General features: G+C 28.1%; 1 protein-coding gene and 2 long non-coding RNA genes across 7 annotated transcripts in view; 1 reads left to right on the plus strand and 2 right to left on the minus strand.

Annotated features, from left to right (window-relative positions):
• The window catches only part of LOC107169935 (putative G protein-coupled receptor CG31760), a 112,839-nt gene extending 108,970 nt beyond the window's left edge, over positions 1-3,869 (minus strand). Inside the window, exon 1 of the mRNA XM_089222180.1 lies at positions 3,103-3,869. Within this exon, the coding sequence (XP_089078306.1) occupies positions 3,103-3,588 (486 nt within the window). The 5' untranslated portion in view covers positions 3,589-3,869. The remainder of the gene's footprint in view (positions 1-3,102) is intronic.
• The window catches only part of LOC149057853 (uncharacterized), a 32,746-nt gene that overhangs the window by 6,786 nt on the left and 2,741 nt on the right, over positions 1-23,219 (plus strand). The window contains exons 2-3 of one of the 5 annotated variants that reach the window (XR_016190736.1): positions 21,668-21,850; positions 21,930-22,130. The exons of 2 other annotated variants lie outside the window; for them this stretch is intronic. This is a non-coding gene — a long non-coding RNA (uncharacterized LOC149057853). Of the gene's footprint in view, positions 1-21,667; positions 22,131-22,423; positions 22,909-23,219 lie in introns of those variants that run through there. 2 more of the 5 variants (XR_016190735.1, XR_016190732.1) reach the window with 2 other exon arrangements.
• On the minus strand, positions 9,862-11,128 carry LOC149057854 (uncharacterized). The gene is made up of 2 exons (XR_016190721.1): positions 10,872-11,128; positions 9,862-10,598 (listed from the first exon to the last, which is right to left on the minus strand). It is a non-coding gene; the product is annotated as an uncharacterized LOC149057854 (long non-coding RNA).

Genomic DNA, 23,219 nt, shown 5'->3' on the forward strand with positions numbered 1-23,219 from the left:
TCTAGGAGGAATGATAAGCTTGCATAATCAGATTTTTTTTTTAAATTGAGTAAGTTACTATTATTTTTCAATACATAATTTCAATGGGTTATGTTAAAACATGGCTTACCCTAATTTCATCGAAAATTTTTTCGGATAAGTATAATAATTCATGATTTCTTTTACCAATTCAAATAACAACATATTTTTCGTAAAATATTTACTTAATATGTAATAACGAATAGAATATCCACTAACACTAGACGAAGAGTTGAATATTATAATAAATTCGTATTAGTCCATTTCTGTATTAATAAAATCTCGTGATTATTTCATTCAAATATTCACTTAGTACTTAATTTTTCCTAACATAATTTTAAATACATTTTTATAACCGTGAATTTTACCCTAAAAATTATTAGTGGGTCTTATACATGTATTAATCATTTTAAAAGTTATGAATTGTAGTAAACACATAATTACAAACTCACAAATGTCCTTAGTACCTATTCTATAATTATCGTTGCAAGCAAATACACAAGTATTCATATATCTACGCAAATATTTCAATCGGAAGATTAAAACGTTTTTTATTGTATGCCTATAATAAAACAAACACCACTGGCAACCGTAACTGGTCTTGGTACATAATAATATCTTGTTATGTGGTTACAATGTAAACCTGTGCAGTTATATTCACAAGCATACAACACAATAATAGATAACAAAACTATGAGTAAATACAATATTTAGGTTATTGTTTAAATAAATAAACCGTTGCGTACGATTAGGTTGTATAAGTACTGACACACAACTCACGGAGCAATCGAAGGATACTATATTTTTATTAGAATATAGTTTCACTGCTTAAGTTATGCGTTTCATAAGAAATTATACATAAAAAATTTAACATGGATAAACGTTAGTATCGACCGCAAATTATTTGAATATAGAAGGTCGTACCTCACTTTTATGGCTGCAGAGATATTTTTCATCAAATATTTGTTTTAGCGAAAAACTAAAATAATAAAATAGATCGAGAGCACTGATATACATATTTATTATATCACTCATATAAGTACCTACCATATAGATTTAAATTGAATAATAGTTATATAATTTTAATGAAATAATAATAAGTTACTAAATAATAAGGCATTAAATGCCACCAGTGTATATTAATTTAAACTTTAAAGGTTTAATAATATGTGGATGGTAATTAGTAGATTACGACTTTATTTTCAGTATTTTAAGAAGACCAGTTTGTACACATTTTTTGCAAGTATAGTAATAATTATTATCAACAAGAAAACATTTAATGGTATCAAACTTTCTATTATAAATGTCAAAAATAGTAGGTATTTCAGATTAGACGTAAAACATATTATGTGGAAATTACACAATATTTATTGACTATGAAAAAATTGTAATGCTCTACTCAAAGGCACTCATACAACCATGTTAGTACATGGATATTACACAGTTTTTGATAGGTAATTTGTCAACCATGCAGAAATATTTACTGTGATAAGATAAACTGTACTAAATATACTGATAGTATATAAACTATATTTTAGAACTAGTTAATAATATTTAATGCACATCATATACGTATTGTATGATACGAGTTCAGTAAAAAATTAAAATTTATATTAATAAAACATAATTTTTATGGTAGTGATTTGTATTTTTTGAATTACTCGAAAAAATGATTTCAGTTTATAAAAGAAGTCAAAAAAAAAAAATTAAATTTTTAAACACGGTCAATATTTTTGTTTGAAGGATAAATTATCATATGAATATAATATGATAAATTGATAATGTGTACACAGTAAATATTTTTTCAGTACCGACAAATTTCCATTAAAATGCTATTTTATTTTCCAGTGACATGTATACACGGTTAATTAAATGTTTTTTGAACGGATCACACATGAGAAAACCAAATTTAATTATAATATATGTTTTTTTTTTTTGTTTATTAAAACACTTAGTTTTTCTATTGGTTGGAGCTAATCATATGACTTATTATTTTATTAAGTGCGCCTCAAGTATACGTTATTGAACAAAAAAAATATATCATACATTATTTTTATGCGAATAATATTAAGATTATTCGTTTATAGTACACACAAACCTTGTAAGTCTATACATATTCCACTATACAGAGGTTAGGTTTGTTGACTAGTTTTTTTTTTCAAGTTTTATAGTTCCTATACTAGCAATCAAAATAGACTGTTTATATTAAAAAAAATATACGCGCAATAATAACTGTAACTATCTCTATTTTCTTTTGAAATATGGTTATAAATATTAAAAACGACTTTCATAAACATCAATAATATTATGTTTGGTCATGTATTTCAATATAGGCATAATATTTATATTAGATGGCAGACAATAAAAAATGATATTTTTATATACTTAGTAAGTGTTATTGGGGTATTGGGTAAAATAACTATGTCAATATACGTATTACACTTTATATATTTTATAATATACTCTTTCAACAAGCTATTATATTGGCTCTATTTAATATGATCTATATTGTATGATATTATGCATAATGCATATTTAAATACATTTTGGAGGTTAATATTATTATAAATTAATTTGCTTAAATAATTATTTATTTATTTTTAATTATTATCATTGGAATAGACCTTTCAAATTAAATTTTATTTATGATTAATTATGTTTTAATAAATGTATGCTGTTTAAAAAAAAAAATTTGTACGTCGTTTTCTTGAAATTAAATAAATAATAGCATCGAAAAAATTAAATACAATTTAAGGAAATATTATTCAAATGGTTTTTATGCAAATTTGTAAGGTTTATATTTTTTGTACGGAAAATTATTTATTTTGTTGTCAAAATATCCAAGACATTAAGTAAATCCGCCATACGCTTGTATTACTCATTTAATCGGAGCTACTCAGAGAGGTGACGTGTGACTTGGGCCGATCTCAGATGTACCTAGTCCATGGTATGTCACTTGAAATCTATAAGACGTGTCGATCACGTATCATTGTATGACAGTCATAATTCATAATCAAAGTTCGCTAATGTTATTAGTATTCAGATAAATCGATGATGGGTGAGTTAGAGTTGTAGCTTAGGTACCTGAGCGTATCTGTCCACGACTCCGTCGCCCATGTTCAGATCCGTGCCAGCGGTACAGTTGCCGCCCAATTGCTGTTGCGACTCGACAATGCGGAGCAGTGAGTTTGCCTTGTTTCGGTAGTGTTGTTGTTGCTGTCCAACGTTGTCTGTCACCATCGACGGGTGCAGTGGCCCGGGCATCTCGCCGCCCGGGTCGTGCAATCTTCCGTTAACGGTGGCCGTGGCCACGGTCGTGATTGGCGACGTGACCGAGGCCGATGTGCCGTTGGCCACCGACAGTTGTTGCATGTCGAAGTGCTGCTGTTGCGCCCACCTGGCCATCCTCGACCGGCCGTGCCTGACGGTCACGGCCATGGCGCTCAGCACCCACATGGACACCACGGTTGCCACTAACATGATTGTGGCTGTTGCAGTGACGGCGATGGCGGTGGCGGCGGCGGCGGCGGCCACACCGAAGCGGTTACGACAGTCGCTTGCGTGTTCCATCGGTGGGCCCGCCGGCCGCAGCAGGCCATCGTCGCGCGCGCGGACAGACGGACGCCGTCAATTTGGCGGCAAATTCGCGGAACGAGTGCCTGCGGCCGCGGGGTGTGTGTATCTCACGTCTTGTGTTCAACCCTCTCAACCGACGATCACGCCGGGACGCATCCGCCGGGGCGAACGGACAAAAAAAATCGTGTTGGACGCGTGTGAAAACTCGTCAGTGGCCGGCGGTTGCTTTGCGTCCGCGTACCACCCTGAGCGACGTTGGTGACGTGCGAACCCTGTTGGCACCGTCGAGCGACTAAACCGACCGCCTCAACGTTGACACGGGTGGACGAGGGCGCCAAGCGTCGCGGCCGTGCACCACGTTCAATCACCACCGTCGTCGCACGTTCGCTTCCTCGATGCAGTTGTGTATCTACGCGAAGAACATAAGTGTTACAGCCAGTGCTTATTTCTGACCGCAGGTGTTGTTGGCCTTAAAAACGCCATCCGTCAAAAAATCAAAAGTTTTTCAGCATTCACAGAAAATTGGAATTTTCGGTCATATATTGTAATAAAATATTTTTTAATAGTTTTTGAAAACACGCATGGTCGGTGCAAACTATTTGCAACCAGTCAGCCACAAAACATTTCTAAAATCTATATAGTCGTTGAAATTACCAGAATAACCACATACATAATAACAACGATGTAGAATGTACGTATTGATCGTAAGCGTAGAGCTTTGCCCCCCTCCCCGTCCAACGATTAATATTATGATAGGTGACGTTCATTCACAATAAAATCATCAATACTTATCTTTATTATTTCTAAATTTCTATAAAATCAACTTATAAGAAACCTTGTTACGAAAAAAGTCGCTTAGATATTTATTGAAATAAACTTAAGTAAATTTCAAATTTCGAAATCTAACAATGATATCCATAAAGTATATAACTCAAAAGGCGACCAAATATATATGTATATATAACTTTACATAGAAGTATAACAATTCTAGTATAGAACATTGGCGACGGTTATTTACTTTAAAATTACAACAGCTTATCAAAAATCGATTTAGGAGATATGGTTAATTTAAGGATGAATATCCAATATCCAAAAAAATTTTTAATTCAAACTCTTGTAAAAATTAATGTTATTTTTCGGTAAAACTTTTATTAAATGTTATATTATTAATAATTTAATATTTATTTTTTAAATCGTGTAATATGAACAACTTATGAGCAACCTTGTATTAAATTTTCTAACTTTATCAAGCAATAATATCAACATAGGTAATATAAAGTAAATAAAACTTCATAATAATATATTGTCTAAAACAGTTATTTATCTACATAAAAAAATATATATATATATTTTTTTAGTATGTGCTGTGGTGTGAAACTTGATTAAAATAAATAATTACAAAATGATAATATCAGTAGGTATTATTGTTCTTGCCACGTCAAGTTTAATACGATAAGCACAACTACATTTATGTGAACGAAATAGACAACAATAGTTCTAGATGGAGGAACTAATATTTACAGGGTGAGGGCACCACAGATATGTTGGGTGCATTCGATGAAGTGTGTCGGAAATTCAAAATCACAAGGGACGCTGACCACAGCTCATCATGTCCGGTATTCAACATATGTCACTTGATTAAAGCAAGACGAGCTTTTGAAAATAAAATTGGAAAATGCGTGTAAATATTTATAGGTATTAGATTTTAAAAAAAGTTATATGAGCTAGAGAAGTGTTGAGAACTTAAAAATAGATAAAAAATTATTTTGTTGTATATTAAAAAATACTATACTACTTAATATTTTTTTGATTTTAAATCAAAATTTGTCTGATTTTATCCGCGCATAATCTTAATTAAAGTAACTTATTTTCGGAATAGCATTAAATAATATTAATTATATTATATTATAATATAAAAACGTAAACCACAAAATTGCTCTATTTTAATGATATGAGATAAAACTCATAAAACTGGAAATCTAATATTTTGTAAACTTACCTAATTGTACACTATAAGTGTCCTTATCCGTATCTTAAAATAAAATGTATTTTTGGTCAAGCATTAATATATTAATAAGTATAGGTATGAATCATATAAAATGTATGATAAAATATAAATAAGAGAGAAAACCAGTGATCATAACTATTAGTAGGTAGGTAAATTAAAATAAAGATTATTTAAGAGATAACGAATCTTTATTACCTTGATAACTGAAACGATTTATCTCCTATAGAAAAAAAAACTCATAAGCTTATAAATTCAATTAAGTACTAAATAAATCTATTAATACATTAAAAAAATTTCCATTAAAGTCACAGTGAAAATACACTAAAAATCAACCATATGGCAATAGTGTACCTAAAACGCCTAGACAGAACGCCGTGTGATCGTAACTTAATTATTTAAGCACAATAAATTGGTATTATATATATATATATATTTTTTTTTTTATTAAGAATAAGCCCTCGGCGACATCGGCCATTGGGAACAATGAAATTACATTATTTACATCTATAATTTACAGAATTTATATTTGAATAAGTGTACATTTTTTTTTTTTAAATTTTTTTTTGAAGTTCTGCCAATGAAATGAAGTTGAAGGTGACTGCGAGTGAAGAGTTGTTGTGGCCAAGTAATTTTGCCAGGTGTTCAGGAAGATTTGATTCCAATCTTGAATCGGTATAAGATAGACATTCAGTCATAATGTGTTTGACTGATAGGTACGTGCCGCAAGTTGTGCATATCGGGGGATCGTTTTTACTCATTAAATAACTGTGAGTGATCTTGGTGTGGCCGATCCGTAGTCTTGTTAGTATAACTTCAAATTTTCTAGGAAGGTGTGTGGGGGTATTATATATTATTACATTTAACTTCTTGTATTATTATTTAAAAATCAATAACTCGTAAGTACTAAATGAAAAGTACAAAATTTACAGAGTTAAAATATCAATATTAACCAAATAATATTCTGAAATAAACATTAAAAATTTAGATACTATGTATAATCTCTAATTAGTTCTAAAAATCATAATACGGCATCAAATAAGAATTTCAATTAAAACCAAAGTTATGTAATATCTGAACTTAAATTTGGTGTGTATATATATAGGTGCAATTACAATAATTAAACCAGTTACAGAGTTTCATTTAATAAAATCGCGCAACCATTAAAGTTGTTTTCATATTATACAATGCGTGTCGCGCCATGTTTCATATTATTATGTTTTATATGGAGCTGGCATAATTATGGTAACACGTTAAATAGAAATTGAATAATATATTATGCTCTACACTATGGTATAGTGTGAATACAGCTTTTCACTTCATACCTACATGTATTGTCGCCATATTAAAAAATACAACACACAGGGGTGTTAAAAAAAAAATAATGATTATAATTAAATTTCATCCGTTACAGTGGCCTAGTGTTACACAATTTTGATATCTTCATTTTTATACATACTTACCGGTATATAAATAATTAAACATTTACAAGAAATCTATAGGGTCTAGTCTCTAGATCACAGATTTGACGGAAAACGATAGGTATTAACTTGAAGAGATTAAGGTGAGCCACTTGTAGATGGATAAAATACAAACATTTCTCTTGTGAATGGTAATATTCGAGTTCAAAAAGTTATGTTGTCTAAATTGGTGCCATTGGATTTATTTTTAGAGAAATTAATTTTCTCCTAATCCATCATAACATTCAGTGATTCCACGAACGTCTTTAAGAATAACTAATTGTTGTAATTTATTCAGTTTAATTAATTATTCATGATAAACCATTTAATAACATAATTTCCCCGCTTTAAAAAATTTTTGATACTTTATATTTTAAAATAATCTTTTTTAAAATATTTATATTATATGGTTAACCATATTGAACTGTTTTAAATTTTTACATGAAATATTCTTAACTGAATAATTCCTCATAACTTAATATTTTATTTACTGCGTTTTGAATATCGATTAAGTAACTACTGTCATGATTTGATATAATCAATTATTCAAATAGCACACAGTAAATTACATGAACATGTTTTTTTTTTTTTTTGAAACTCCACACACCTTTGTCGAAATAATATGTTTTATTATAATGTCATACACCAATATGGTTTCTTAAGAGGACACCACACCCGCATGTGTTGTCTCCGTCTTACAAACATATAACATAGCAAAATTTGTTTAGCGCGAGACAACTTTACTCCCTTTGTATTTATAGTAGAATTACCAAAATTCCACAACGCATAAGTAAGAACTTTATGTGTGTCATAGCGTCATTATTTTTTTGACAACTTAATATATTCAAAGTTATAAGTTTAAGAAAATAGATTTATTTTTTCATTAAATTACTTAAAATTATTTGTTTGTGCTATCAAAAAAAAAATAATAAGGTATAAATTACATATTTTAATAAGACATTTAAAAAATATTTGTGGTTTTTTCTAATACAAATTGCAGACTAGAATACATTTTTAAATGTTTATTTTATGCTTATGTCAATACTAATATTTGTTTTTATTATTGTTATTTAAATAACGTTCTACAAGGAATTAATTGTAAAATTATAATTGAATAATATTATATTATACTACTTACCAAATTGCAATCGATAAATCACTTTTATGTTCTTAATATGATTTAATGACTATTAATAATGTAATATATACGTATTTATTATGCACTTGGTCAAATAATCAAAAATAACTATTAACCTTTGTTTTTGATGTTAGTTAAAGTTCAGTAAAAAAATTAATACACATATGATATAATAAATGTTTATTTCAATGGTGATATTGAAGATTTTTATAATTTTTGAATCTTTTCAAATTAAATTAGTTAAACTATTTTTATTTTTATTATTAATTATCAATTAGGGTATACAACTTGAGTCATTAATGATTGATTCAAAATATTGCACACAAAATAAATATATGTATATTAAGTGAGAATGTAATTTATTGAAAACGTTATGTGTTTGAACTTCAATAAACAATAATATTTATTAAATATAAATAAAAAATAATAACACATTTTTGCTAATATTATTTATGAACGCAACTTAAATATTTACTCAAAAAGTCTAAATGCATAATATATACTAGTTCATCACACATAATCTATTAAAATCAGTTTTACCTACGTGTAATATTACATGAAATAGGTAAATTAGACTGAAACAAATTTAACCCGTGATAATAATTAATAACGTTCAAATACACCTATGAATACTTTTATTATTGCATAAGTATTATGCACAATTGAGTTAATTAAAATGAAAAAGTGAAATCAAGTATGTTATTAGAAATAATTCAATATAATATTTTGTGTGCTATTGAATAATATATCATATGTTGGATTTGACTATCGGATATTAATTACATATTCTGTATTAAACTACATCGTATAAAAAATTTGTCTAGTAGGTATTGGAAATGTTAAATTAGATTACCATACGCGTTTATCTTGGCATATAGATATATATTCGCATAGAAAATACGCATTGGATGCTGTTTTTTTGTTGTTTGAACAAACGTTCTGGCTTTGCTTCCGTTATAATTATAAGGATAATCTCAATGCGATGCTAGACATCTATACAATCAGGTGTACATATACGTGAATAGAATGCAATGATATTTGATTCGACTAGACGGCCTATAAAATTGATCTAATCGAGTATCAAATGTATAGAATTGATTAGCCCATCTGAGCCATATAGCATTAATTGTAACACATAACCTTAAATTAAATATAATCAATAAGGTGTTTTTATTAATATTCAGCTAATCAAACCTGGCTCCCAATAAAATGCATTGATATATCAGAAAAGTAAAGATAATAGACAAATACATTTTTTAGTTCTTGTGTTTACAGTAATTACAATTAATGGAATCAGTATGTATTGTGATAGCTATATGTCAGTCTGTCTCTAGCCGTGTTTTAGTAAAATCTACAAGTCTTAAACAAATATAGTGTATAATTTAAACATGAATACATCTAATAATATTATATGATTACGGGTAAAAATAAAATTATTATAGGTAGGTAAATGAAAATATTTATATTCTTAACTATTACAGAAACTGTAATTTACTACAATTGTAAAAACTGATAATTGAATAAAAACTATCATAAAATGTCAACCAAACGTATTATAAAATATATTATTTTTTATGACATATATTACTAATAGTAATAAAAAAACAAGCTGGTTACGCAGTATTATAAAAACAGCACTGATTTTTATATAAGAAATAACTTCGTGATTTTTGTATTTTATTTATTGCAATTAAAATGTGTCTGCACATAGTGCATGCTATTACAAGTTTTAGATTACAATTTAATTACGGTTAGTTAATGATTTTCGATTTTTATAAAAATAGAATATAGTGTAGGGATTGTAGATAATTTTAATGAAGTTTGTGGATAAGAGATTTAATGTAAGAATATTGTGGGAATATAGCTGTGAGTTTGCTTAAAATTACAGTTATTACAGAGATTAATGGATTTAATAATATTTTGAGTTCATTTAAAATTTTTGAGATTGAATCTGTAGTGCTGGATATTGATTGAGCGGATGTTATACTGGCGTATGATGGACCGGACGTGGGTGAATACGTTGCGTGACAACGTAAGATACCTTGTTGTGTTTGAACTTTTACTTTTTTTGATTTGTTTGTGAATGTTGTCAGTTTTTTGTATACGACATAACCTTTATATGATGGTGTATGTGCACCAGAGCATAGGGCACATTTAGCCGGGATACTACTTTCTTCGCTGAAGAATACTGCAGAGTGAAACAATTTTGTAATCTCGAAGATTTATTTATTGTTTTCTTTAAGAGCCAGTGGAACAGTGGTAAAGGAGGATGGTTCTTTTTTATATTAACCACACGCGTGGCCGAGTGTCCAAGTTCAGCCAGAGCGTTTTTAATATCAGTTATGATTGTGGAGTGATGAAAATTTCTAATTATTGATTTGAATTTCCGTTAGGAGTGCGGCTGAAAAGAATGAAATTCAGCATTTGGTTTCTTTTAAGTAATCAATTATTATATTGTAGTTTATGTGGTTATTGTGCTGGATTATAAGAAAATATGTTGTGGAATTAAATGAAATATTGTTAGTGCCTGTGAGTGATATTATTTTTTCACTGAATATTGAGAAATTGATGACGTTCTTTGTGTAGATCACTGGTATTCGGGTAGGTATAGGTATGATTTTAGTTTTAGATAGTTGCTCACAGACTACTAATAGTTATCGTTTGCTTGAATTACCTCATTTTCGATTTAGCCATCAGTGATCTTGGCCAATGCCGCTTATCGATCTGGTGATGTATATGGCTTGATTTTCTTTTCTTCTTGTGGTGATGGGCTAGAAGGCGAGAACCAATGCCGTTTTGATTTTTTGGATTGTGGTGGTCGAGGCGGCGCCATGTGTGTAGCAGACTTGAAGTAATTACGAGTAAAGATAACGGAGCGGACGTGCACGCGAACGTGTGTTCATGACGAACGTTATCGCCAGACAACATCATTATAAATTCATAAAAATTGTAAAAAAATTCGTAGAATATACTTATAACATACTTTTATTTGGTATCATTCTTTTCTTTGTTTTAATAGTGAAGATTATGTTGGTTTTAATTGTTAGTGTAAATTAAGGGTCATTAATATTTTTCACTAATTATTATTTTCAAATTTAACTCTTCCTCTTTTACTCATTTGGTGTATATAATACTCATTACTTTACTTCACTCGTGCGTCCTGATCTTCTATAGGTATTAACCACCGTAAATTCAGTTTCCCAATTTAACTGGTCAGTTTTTTTTTTTGGTTATCACGTCAAATCAGGTACCTATTTATCTTGTAGGCTTCTGAATAAACGAATTTAACAGAGTTTTTAATTTTTCCGAAATATAACGCAGAAAAACATTTTCAGCAAAGGTATCATTTATATATTAAAATCACAATTTTTATAGGGAGACCAGATATATATTATTTTATATATGCACATGTATAATATTATAAATATTATGTAATATGTATATACATTATAGTGTTAACAACTCATTACCACGAAGAATAGATTAAGCGAAAAAAGATGGTAAAACGGAAACTGGTCGGACGGTGGACTGAAAACATAAGTAGTTATAATAATAACAACTATAATTAATTTCCACCAGTATAGTGGATTTGTGTTTTAATTTATATTACATTATACCTATACCTTCAATAACACATGTAGGTACCCACAAGTATTTTAGGCATGCAAATTTCACAAGAAATCAAGTGTCCCGATTTCAATCTTAATGGTGAACGTATTTAATCTCCTGCGCATATAATATTATAATTTAAGAGTATTATTTGTTATAGCCGTACAGTGATGTCAGAAATGTACAAAATACCAATTTTGGATTTTCATGGTTAAATGAAATAAAATAAAACTTAAAATTCAAAATGATAACGATATTCTTATTACCTACTTATATTTATTTTGATCACCAAAATATTTTACTTTATTAATACAACGGTGACAGCTGGCTCTTAAAAAGCTGTAATGTCTATAATTCGTATTTTCTTTTTTTATTAAATTCTTTGAAAGATTGAGTCATAAATGATTTATTTTTGTAACCGTATATTTCATTTGATTTTCGCAACTTTGTTTGAATTGAATATATTACATACTGTAGTATAATATTATATTATTAAATTGTATATTGGTCCAACTGTTATAGTCGTAATATTATTATGATATTTATTATTATTATTATTTATTATGACTATTATATGGATATGATAAAGTATGAAAAAACCCATATCAATTCTTATATTTTTTAGCGTGCTTATCTTGATAGTTAATACAATTTATTCGATGCTATGCTGTATGGCAATCTGTTGGAACACATATTATGTGTGCGACGCCACGTGCCGACAACTACTGCACTAATAATTACACATATTCGTGTCATGAATATACGATTATTTTTCTAGACTGTCCAGAATATTACATTCTAATAATTAAAATTATAATTTTTATTATACTAATAATATAATCATCTCAATTTTAAACATCAATTAATTATTATTTTATAAAAATATATATATATTTTTTTTAATATTTCTATATATTTAGTTATATCAAAGACCAATTTAGAAAATCAATTAATATAATAGACAATTTATTTTCATTTTAAATATAATATAAAAATAAAAATAAAAATCTATAGAAAATGCCATCGATGGGTGGCTTCTTTCATCAAATTTCTATGTCAATCTTTGTTACTCTCATCATATATGCTTATTGTATCTAGTCGATACAGATTGTGTATTACGTTTAATAAAAAAAAAAATATAATATCATGAATATAATTATGCAAACTAGGAATTTTTAAATTAACCTTTTAGCTGAATAAATAGTATAATTTAGATGCTAAATGGTATACTAAATTTCCATGCATTATTATCTGAACAAAACATTTTTTATTATAATATTGTATTATTTCAAAATGGATTTTCGTTGAAATGTTAAATTATTTTAAGTTTGGTAATTCAATTGTAACTGAATTTCATTAAGGACGTCGTATATTTTCATAATATCTTAATTTTATAATTTTGTTCATTATGATTTTGAAATTATTTATAAAAAATATGTATAGTATCAAATCTCATATAATATGAATAACTTCTGTCGATTATTTTATATGAAATTATTGTACCGTTGGGAATTATTTACTTCGTACATATTATATTGTGATATTAAAATAAAGTTTAAATTTAATTTTAAGCCATTCACTAAATTAAAAAATTCCATTTTGATTTTAAAATTGTAATTTATGTTTTGTAACTGAAATTTCATATTAAAACTAGTAATTCAATGTTATAAATGACATTACATTTGCTGGTGCTATCATAGCGGATGCATAGTTAATATATATTAATTAATTATTCCATAAAAATGGTACTAACTTATTTAGATAAATTTATTGGGCTTAGCTAGGAAATTTTCAAATTATCCTAAAATCTCTTGTGTTGATTAAAACTATTGTGTGATTACCGAAAAAAAATATATACGAACTTAATCAGGTGAAATTTCTAGATTGTACTTTGACACTTGTCGTTTCGTAGAACATGATACCCGCCCAAGTCTCCCCAATTTAAGTTTTGTGTCTGAAATTTACTATACATTGACGAAGATTTTAGTTCTAATATGAAATTTAAACTAACTACGAGTATATTTTAATGGAATGTTATATATTATTTTTATTATTGATTCCGCCTCTCTTCTTTCTCTAATTTTTTTAAAGTATCGAGTTTAATTTTTAATATTATCTTTTCTCTTATATCCTTCCAAATTGTTAATTATCTGAGAAACGAATATTAAAGCCGTATCATACAAATTTCCTATATCTCACTTCTTTAAGTTTAAATATTAAGTTGGTATAACATATGTATAAACTTTAATTTTAACTTAATCATACATTGTATATCAATAGATAAACGTATAAGCCTATATTTCATTATTATATGATAAATAAATAATATGAATTAACATGATTTGTTAACGAATTTTTATCAACATTTTGTTTAATGATGTTTATAAAAAGAAAGAAATTTATATTAACAAATAGAAGATTTAATCAAGTGTATACAATATGAAATTGATGTAATTTCGATTTCATTTGAATCAAATAAATGTATAAATGTATTTTGTTTTATATATTTTAATTTGATATAAATTAATGTACATTTAATTATTTGATCTAAGAATTTAACACATTTCAATATCTGACTTATTTTTTTTGACTTCTTCAAAGCTGACTGTTCTAACATTCATTATTTTACTTCTAATTTTGACTTTTCAATTTATAACACATCATATGATTTTTTCCCAGTCTAGATATAATATTTTGTACCCATTCATCACTCGAGATCTTCAATCTTGTTTTGTTCACAAATGAATCAAAAACACATTTTATTTATAAAAAAAAAACGCACATACAAAATTTAAATCCATTTTTAAACCGATGATTACAGAGTATAACTCAATAAGCATAAATCCAAAATATAATACCACCTGTATGTGCCAGGTATCATTGAACTATCAATTAGTAAAAAACCTACAAATTTTCGAAAATGTATATTGTTACAACGCTTTAATTCTGATATTTATTTAAATATCAACTTCTATTGGTGTTTTATTTTGTTCGTTCTAAAAAACATGATTTAGCGACACGGCTTCAAGTTTGTCTATTCTTGTGAACTCAATAATGATGATGTGAGTAATTTAGGGATTCCAGGATACTAGATTCTAGTGCTCCTACACTCTATAACTAATATATTTTAGTAATGAACATTTTATGCATTGTTAATAACCTTGTCATCTTGGTTTTTCTGGTTTTTCATGAACTAGAATCTTTAGTTCAATTCCTCATATATAAGTGATTTTTTGTAAAGCATTTAAAGTTTAAGGGTTCATGAACCATGATAGTTTACTATTTAAAGAATTCAAACTATCAAAATCACTAAAATATTTATATTTTCTATCTAGTCTGTCTTATTCTAGAATATGGATCTATAATCTGAAATCCTTACACTGTTTCTGTTTCTGATTCTGATTTTGATAATGGTATGTTTTAATATTATTATTTTTATTGTTTCAATATAATATACAGCATGTCCCGTGAGGATACACTCATTAGCGGTAGAATAGTACTTGACTCCTGGATAAAAACAAATTTTTCGCCATTTTATCTATAAACTAAAATAATTATTAAGAATCACGAGATTAATGAAAATACAATGTTGAAAGGTCAACATTTTCAGCAAAATAAACTCTAAAAAATTAGTATCTTTATTTTTTTTTTTTTTAAATTAATTGTTTTTACTTTCTTACCAAAAACTAAAAATTAAATTTATCTAGCCCCTGTCTATGTGAGTGTAGTAAAAAAACAGATTTATGATATATTTAAATTATCTCAGAGATATCACAATGAGTAAATTCTCGAGGGACACCTTGTATAATATATTAAGAACGTCATTATATTTTATTAATTGTTATTACTTATTATACTATTAATTTAATGTTAAAAAGGGTAACCCGAATATTTGTAGTAAATAATTACATTTTATATCATATGATACAATTTAAATTTATTTGATGACGAAAATTGGATTATGTAATTATATGTAGCTACTTATAGACGGCTCAATGATCTAGAAGAACGTATACACATAATTTAGTAAATTCAAACTGTGACTGCATAATATTTATAGTTTGTTAATATTTTTTATGTGTAGTGTAGGTAGTCAACCAAAATGACAGCTGTCAAAATGTGTTTTAAATGTCGATTTATTAAAATCAAATGTAATAAGTCATTAGAAAAGTGTAGGGAAGTTTTTTTTTAAATCATAATACTAATGAAATATTACTAAAAATGTTGTAAGTTAAAAATTTTAAATATTAAATGAAATAAATAATAGTATTTTCAGTTTAAATCAAGTTTTAATTTAAAATAATTAATGCTATATATGCTATAATATTTAATGATTTATATCCCGTTTTAACTGTCAGGAAAAAAATAAAATTATCATAGATACCATACAACGTTTTGCCAAACATTTTTCATATCTATTTTTAAATTAGACATACGATATGAACTTTAACAATTTAAATTTACTAAAAAATAACTTTTTTTTTTGTAACGAGAGCCAGAAAAGGAACCGCGTTAGCATTACTTCTCCTCTGACTCCCACCGTTTATTGATTACAATAACATCGACAATTATTAGCGGTGGGACAATCCCTCAATACCACAAAATAACTGATAGGTATTCGATATAATAAAACTGTGATTTTTTTTATCATAAAGTTATTTCAATATTATAACTTTGACAAACTTAAGCTCAAGTTTATATCCGTTTCTCATATAAAATAAATACGTATCAACTAAAGCCTATTTTTAAGAAAAAAATTCTTTAAAAATTTACGTTATTATAAAATGAACCATGTCTTTCTTTTTTTAACTTAATATCCATTTATACAACAGAAATATGTAATATAGTTACATGAATAAAAGGTGGGCATCTACAGTAAAGTGCTATACATCAGGTGTCATGTGGTTTACTGTAATGGAAATTCTGTTATGTTTGAAATCAATGATATAAAATCATTGACCATTGTATGAATACAAAAAATGATTCTAAGCAAATACATTCTATTAGTCTTTTTTTCCTGTTCAAAAACCAGGAACTGTTCATCACAATTCTGCCATCCAACATTCTGTCAGTCTATATTACGTATTAAGTATAATTTATGGTATTATTCGTAGAAATGTATTGTAGTATTATTCATTAGTTATATTGTGTAATAATTATTTAATACAATTATTTCAATACAATAATAAAAACCAAAAATTCTTTATGTTTATAGATAAAAGAATAAAAAAAATATCATGAACATTTTATCTTTAATTTGTCATATAAAACTTTAATGAATAATAATCGTATTTACCTAACTGTATTATTTTTTTAGCAACCCCAAACAACTAAAATCAAATCCAATTTTTCCCACGTTTTTGAAAAGAACTAAGATTTTTTTAAATTTTGATCTCAACTATATTCATATACTTCCAGAAAATACGCAAAGTTGAAAATTTATGTAGTTTTACTTTCAAAAATAATCGATGATTAAAAAAAAAAAAAAAAACATATTATCGTAAAACCAATAAATTCATTGCTTCGCTTATATTATTATAAAGTATACATTTTTACCAATAACATATTAACCATCCTGTTACACTACATACTAAAGATTCTATAGTATAGAATATAGATTTATAGATTGTTTGTTTGACGGCCACGTATCATTTTAAGTTTTCTTGCAGTTTGTTTTTATTATTATGTTATACTGTACTCATGATTAAAAAAATAAATACTCATACAAATATTTATCAATAATCAGTTAATCTTAAAGACTTGGTATTGAGTTGAATATAGTCCAGACACCTTCAAAAAAACTATCAATAATTCTATATCATTATATGCCATTAAATAAATAACACCTAATAGTCTTAAATTTAAACCATTGATATATTAACTATATTGTTTAGTATTATACAAAAAATTTATTCTAATTATAATATGAGTATATTTACTTATTATGAATTTATTAGGACCACTGCAGATCAATCAATATATTTTTTTATTAAAACTTAGGGTACTATGCTTTGTATGTGCACATAATGTTTGATAATTATAACATTTTATGTCAAGTATTGTTTAATTTGTATAAGTTGTTAAATTTTGTATTTGATTATTTAATGATATTTTTATCATTGGAAATAATAATTATTATTATTATGAAAAAAACAAAATTAATATCAATCATTCATTATTTATTAAAATGTAACTATACGCATATTTTCATAAAAAGTTTTGAATAATGAAAAAAAACAATAAACAAAATATATAATTATAATATTTTTTAAATTTTTTTTCGTAGCTTTACAAGCCATTTAGGCTTTTTGCTGCTAAAACTAAATCTTTCCATTTCCCTCTGTCCTCTGCCATATCCCAGTTTATTTCTCTTGATTGTATAAGTTCCATCATTGTCTCCCGTACAATGTCCATCCACCTTCGACATGGTGTCCCTAGGAACGAGACCACCTTCCATTTCTTCGCTTTAGACTCTCTTCAGTAGTCTCCCATCTGCTCGCCAAACACATGCCCCATACATTCTAGTCTCGTGCTCCTTTTTCTTTTAAACAGCGCCCTTAATTCATTGTTTGATCTCATTTTCCATTTCTGTTCTTCCTGACTATATATTGGGCCATGTATTTTCCTTGGTATCTTTCTTTCGAATCTTAGTAGCTTCTCTTCATCATCTTTCGTTGTTGCCCACGTGGCACATGTATACGAAAGGACTGGCCTCACGTAGCTGATATATAGTTGTTCTTTTGTTGTTTTTTTATATTAATTTTGATCTAAATAGGTTTGCTAGAGCAAAGTAGCATCTGCTTGCCGTGGCCAGTCTTATGTTTATTTCTCCATGAATGTTATTTTGCTTGTCTAATGTCACTCCTAAATATTTAAAATCTCTTATCTGCTCTATTTGGCTATTACCTATAGTTATGTCTCTTAGAGTTCCTAATTTTCTGGTCATTGTCATGTATTTCGTTTTTTCCGTGTTAATTTTTAGTCCGAAACTTTTCCCTGCTTTCATCATTTCTATCATGCTCCTTTTCACTTCATCTTGTGTTTTTCCCATAATCACAATATCATTCACGTATGCTAGAATAATTATATTTCCATCTTTTAATGTTAGATCTTCTGTTCGCGGTACTTTTCGTATCACACTTTCTAGTGCGAGGTTGAATAATACCGGTGACATAGCATCCCTTTGGCGTAGACCATTTTCAATTTTAAAGGTGTGGGATGATACGTTCTTAAATTTTACTCTGCTATAGGTATCTGCGTTGCACATTTGTATCAATGTGATTAACTTTTTTGGTATTCCCAAGTATGCTAATGTCCTCCATACCTCTTTTCGTATAATGCTGCCATATGCTTGTTTGTAGTTGACAAAGTTCATATGTAAATCTCGAGCATACTCATAATATTTCTCCATGATTTGTCTAATAACAAATGTGTGATATATAGTTGATCTTCCCATCCTAAACGGTTAAATCCACTCTGGTAGTCACCTATTATTCCTTTTTAGTACTCCTGTAGTCTGTTTAGTATTACTAGTGCTAATATTTTGTACCCTGTGTTCAGTAATGATATACCTCTATAGTTTTCAACTTTCTTCCGATCTCCTTTCTTGTACATAGGGCATATAAGTGACTCGTTCCAACCTTCTGGTATTCTTTCTTCTTTCCATATTTGTTGTATTAGTTTCAATATCTGGGTTTTTAATTAATTGCCTCCCGCTTTCCATAGCTCAGCATTAATTTTGTCATCCCCAGGTGCTTTGTTGTTTTTTAGCGTATTTATTGCTGTTTGTATTTCATCCCAATTCGGTGCTTTTACTTCCGGTCTACTGTGTAGTATAGTATATTATCTTTATTAATTTCTTCATTGCTCACCGTACTATTATTAAGTAATTTTTCGACATACTCCTTATATTTTTCCGCAATTTTTTCTGGTGATGTTATAATCTCTCCTTCTTCGTCTTCCAGGAATTGTGTGTTAGGTATATATCTCATTTTAAATGTTTTGCAGTGTTTATAAAATTCTCTTGCGTTTCTTCTATATTTTTCTATTTCTTCCATCCTCATCTTTTCTGCCATTCTCTTTTCCCTTCTTAGTATCTTATTCACTTCTTTTTCGTTTTATTTCATAATATCTAATATTATCAAGTGTGGGTGTTTGGATCGCTTTCATCCTAGCATCATTTTGGTCTTGTACTCCTTTTATACATAATTCATTAAACCATGGTTTTATTTTCTTCCTTTGTTTCGTTTGTACTACCGACTCTGCTATTTGTATTACTGTATCTTTTAGTCTTTCCCATTTCTCATAAATTTGTTCTTCCTTGCAATTGTCCACGTATTTAAGTTTCTCTTCTATTTTTTCTTCGTACCTTTTGCGTGTTTCTTCATTTTTTAGCCTATCAACATCAATTTTTTCTATTCCTTTTGATTTAGCACTGCTCCATCTTGTTGATAATTTAACTTTGAAATCTGATATTACTAGATAATTATCTGGGTCCGCGTCTGCGCCCCTATAGCTTCTCACATTTGTAATGGCTATAACTCCCTGCCGTTTGCTTATATTCCTCTTTTTGACCAACTTGAGCATTGAGGTCTCCTACTATAATTTTTGTGTAGTATCTTGGTATGTAGTCATATGTGTGTTCCAGCTGTTCATAGAATGTGTCTTTTGTTTCTTCATGACTGTTCTCTGTGGGTGCATATGTGCATATCACCGCTAAATTTCTATGTTTCATATTAATTTGTATATAGCATATTCTATCGTTGATTGCTCTAAATTTCTTGACCCAAGGTAATAGTTTTTTGTTGACTACGAATCCTACTCCATTTTCATGATTGTTATTTGTAATACCTTAAGCTACATACATTAAGCTCAAATTTCCTGTTGTAATACACCCTTCACCCGGCAGTCTAGTTTCCTGCAATGCTACTAGTTATACTTTATATCTTTCCAAAGAATCGGTTAGGGTCTTAAGAGCCCCAGCCTTGTATAATGTTCTGATGTTCCATGTTCCAATTCGAAAATCCTGTATCCGGGCCGTGTCCAAGTTTGTTTATCCGTATCTCTGTCCCGAGGCTTTTGTTTTAGTTTCAGTTTCTTAACAATGTTCTTTTAATGGATACGGGTTGTTAGCCTGTCGTCCAACCCCCAACCTGGAGGACCAGATTACCTCAGCCAATTAAGACCAGGAAAGGGCTACTGCAATGCACTGCCGTGCATTGGGTGATGGGCGCGCCACTTTCCTTACGCCTAGATAATTATAATATTATTCATATAAATTATATTTTGAATATTTTTAAAATAAACTTAGTGTTTCATATAAATGGTTGATGTCAAAATATATTGATAAAATTATGTTGAAACATGAATACATTACTGTTAAATATGTTCAACAATTTTGCCCCTTTTTCACTTTACACATACTACACAGTACACACATATTATAATGGACCACTCTAATGATTTTTTAGCTGGCTATACATTTTCAACCACTGATGTTTAAATAACTTTTTGTTCAAACACAATAATTATTGTTTTGACTATGCTTTAGACTGATAGGTTTTTAATTACCTTCGATATTTCATCCATTTTAGTATTAGCCAGGTACTTCAATGCGATAACCTATTTATACTGATAGATAACTGATTTCATATAAACTCTAATCATTGATGTTCTTAAAATTAAAATCAGCAGAAGGTAAATTATTATTAACAGAGATAAAATGTATCGTAATTCAATATTAAAGGCATTAACAATAATATATGTATATAATATATACTATATATACTTTTTTTTATTCATCAACCCGTAAAAACATAAGCCACTGGGTGATTAATTTTAGTATGGTTTTTAACTGTGCAGGAAAATACGGTTGGTTTGAAACATGCGTATATATGGCAAGATTTTTGCCACTGAAAATCCAGACACTCATCCGGGAACTAGTGACAGCAAGTAGTGCGTACAATCAAGACAAAGCCTGAATGATTGCAGCAACTACACCACGCAAAATCACAATAATTATTTTACGAAACATATTATACAATGGTTGTAGTTTATTAAAAATAATTCAAAAACACAGTTGTCTTCATCTGAGCTTATGAAGTTTATTTTTATATGTTTTCAGAAGCCGAAAATAAATCTCACTTACATAATTTTATAATGTAATACTGAACTTATGTGGCCAAATAAGACATGCCTAATGCAATTAACATTCTAATATTATCTTTATAAGCTTATTGTAGCATTTGTAAATCTATTATACGTATTTTTTGATTTATTCAACAAAGGTTAGATTTTTCATTGACAAATAAGAATAACTAGTATTAAATAGTACTTTTTTCACAACTATTCAAAAATAATAAGAAATTAATACCTTGAACCAAATCAATTTTATATTTATTTGTTTATGTATGATTAAGAAAAATGATATTTACCTACTATTTGTATACTAAGTACAATAATTTATTAGTATAAAGATACAATTTTTATGTTGTAACTATTTTTATTTGCCTAGGAAGTTGACTTAATCATTTACAGTGTAAATTTTACACTAAAGATAATGACGTGGTGATTTATCCAGGGGGGGGGGGTTGATAGAAGAATGTATGGATATGAGTATAAATAGTAAATTGAATGATTACAAGTGTTAATACAAGTTAAAATGAGTAAATTATACTGACGTTTGATATTTTAGCTATACTTTATGTGACGCAATTCATTATAACTGAATATTGACTGTTTATTCTATTATGGTGTATAAATATAAATTATAATTGTGTGTATATGCCAATGATGATTAATTTTTAATTAGAGTGATCGCCGCTTATAGTGTTCACTGGTTATAAGAATCGGCCACTTATAAATTATAGTGATTAAAAATGCCAGGAACGAAACAAACAGCCATTATAAGTGAATTTTTCGTCGCATACAGTATCCAGGTTTTCAATTATTGTGATCAAAAATATAAAATATAAATATAATATACAATAATATCACCTCTTTTTGAGAAACAGGAAAAACGATTACGAATGACAATTATTATCTTAATCGTGAACTTTAATCAAGCTAATCTTACCTAATGTAACGAGCAATACTTCATATACGTAAGTATAATATCGTACATTCGTACATGTTTGAAACCATTTTTATTCTCACAAACACTGATATTTTACACTTTGTAGGCAGTTTGTTTTCGTCCGTCGTTCATTTGCTGTTGTAGGTACCTATGTATAGTATACAAATAAAAATATAAAAATTATAATAAATAAAAATAATAATGCTACATAAATCTAATTTTAATATTTAAATATTTTTACGTTATTTTCTACCTGTTTTTCGAGTCATCTTTTATAGTTATAAAAGTACTCTTGAATGAATGTGTTCACTATAAGCTGCGACCACTGTATCACATCAA

The sequence above is a fragment of the Diuraphis noxia genome, unplaced genomic scaffold, assembly GCF_037042655.1.
Source record: "Diuraphis noxia isolate RWA-SAM2 unplaced genomic scaffold, SU_Dnox_SAM2 contig0003, whole genome shotgun sequence".
Taxonomy (NCBI): Eukaryota; Metazoa; Arthropoda; class Insecta; order Hemiptera; family Aphididae; genus Diuraphis; species Diuraphis noxia.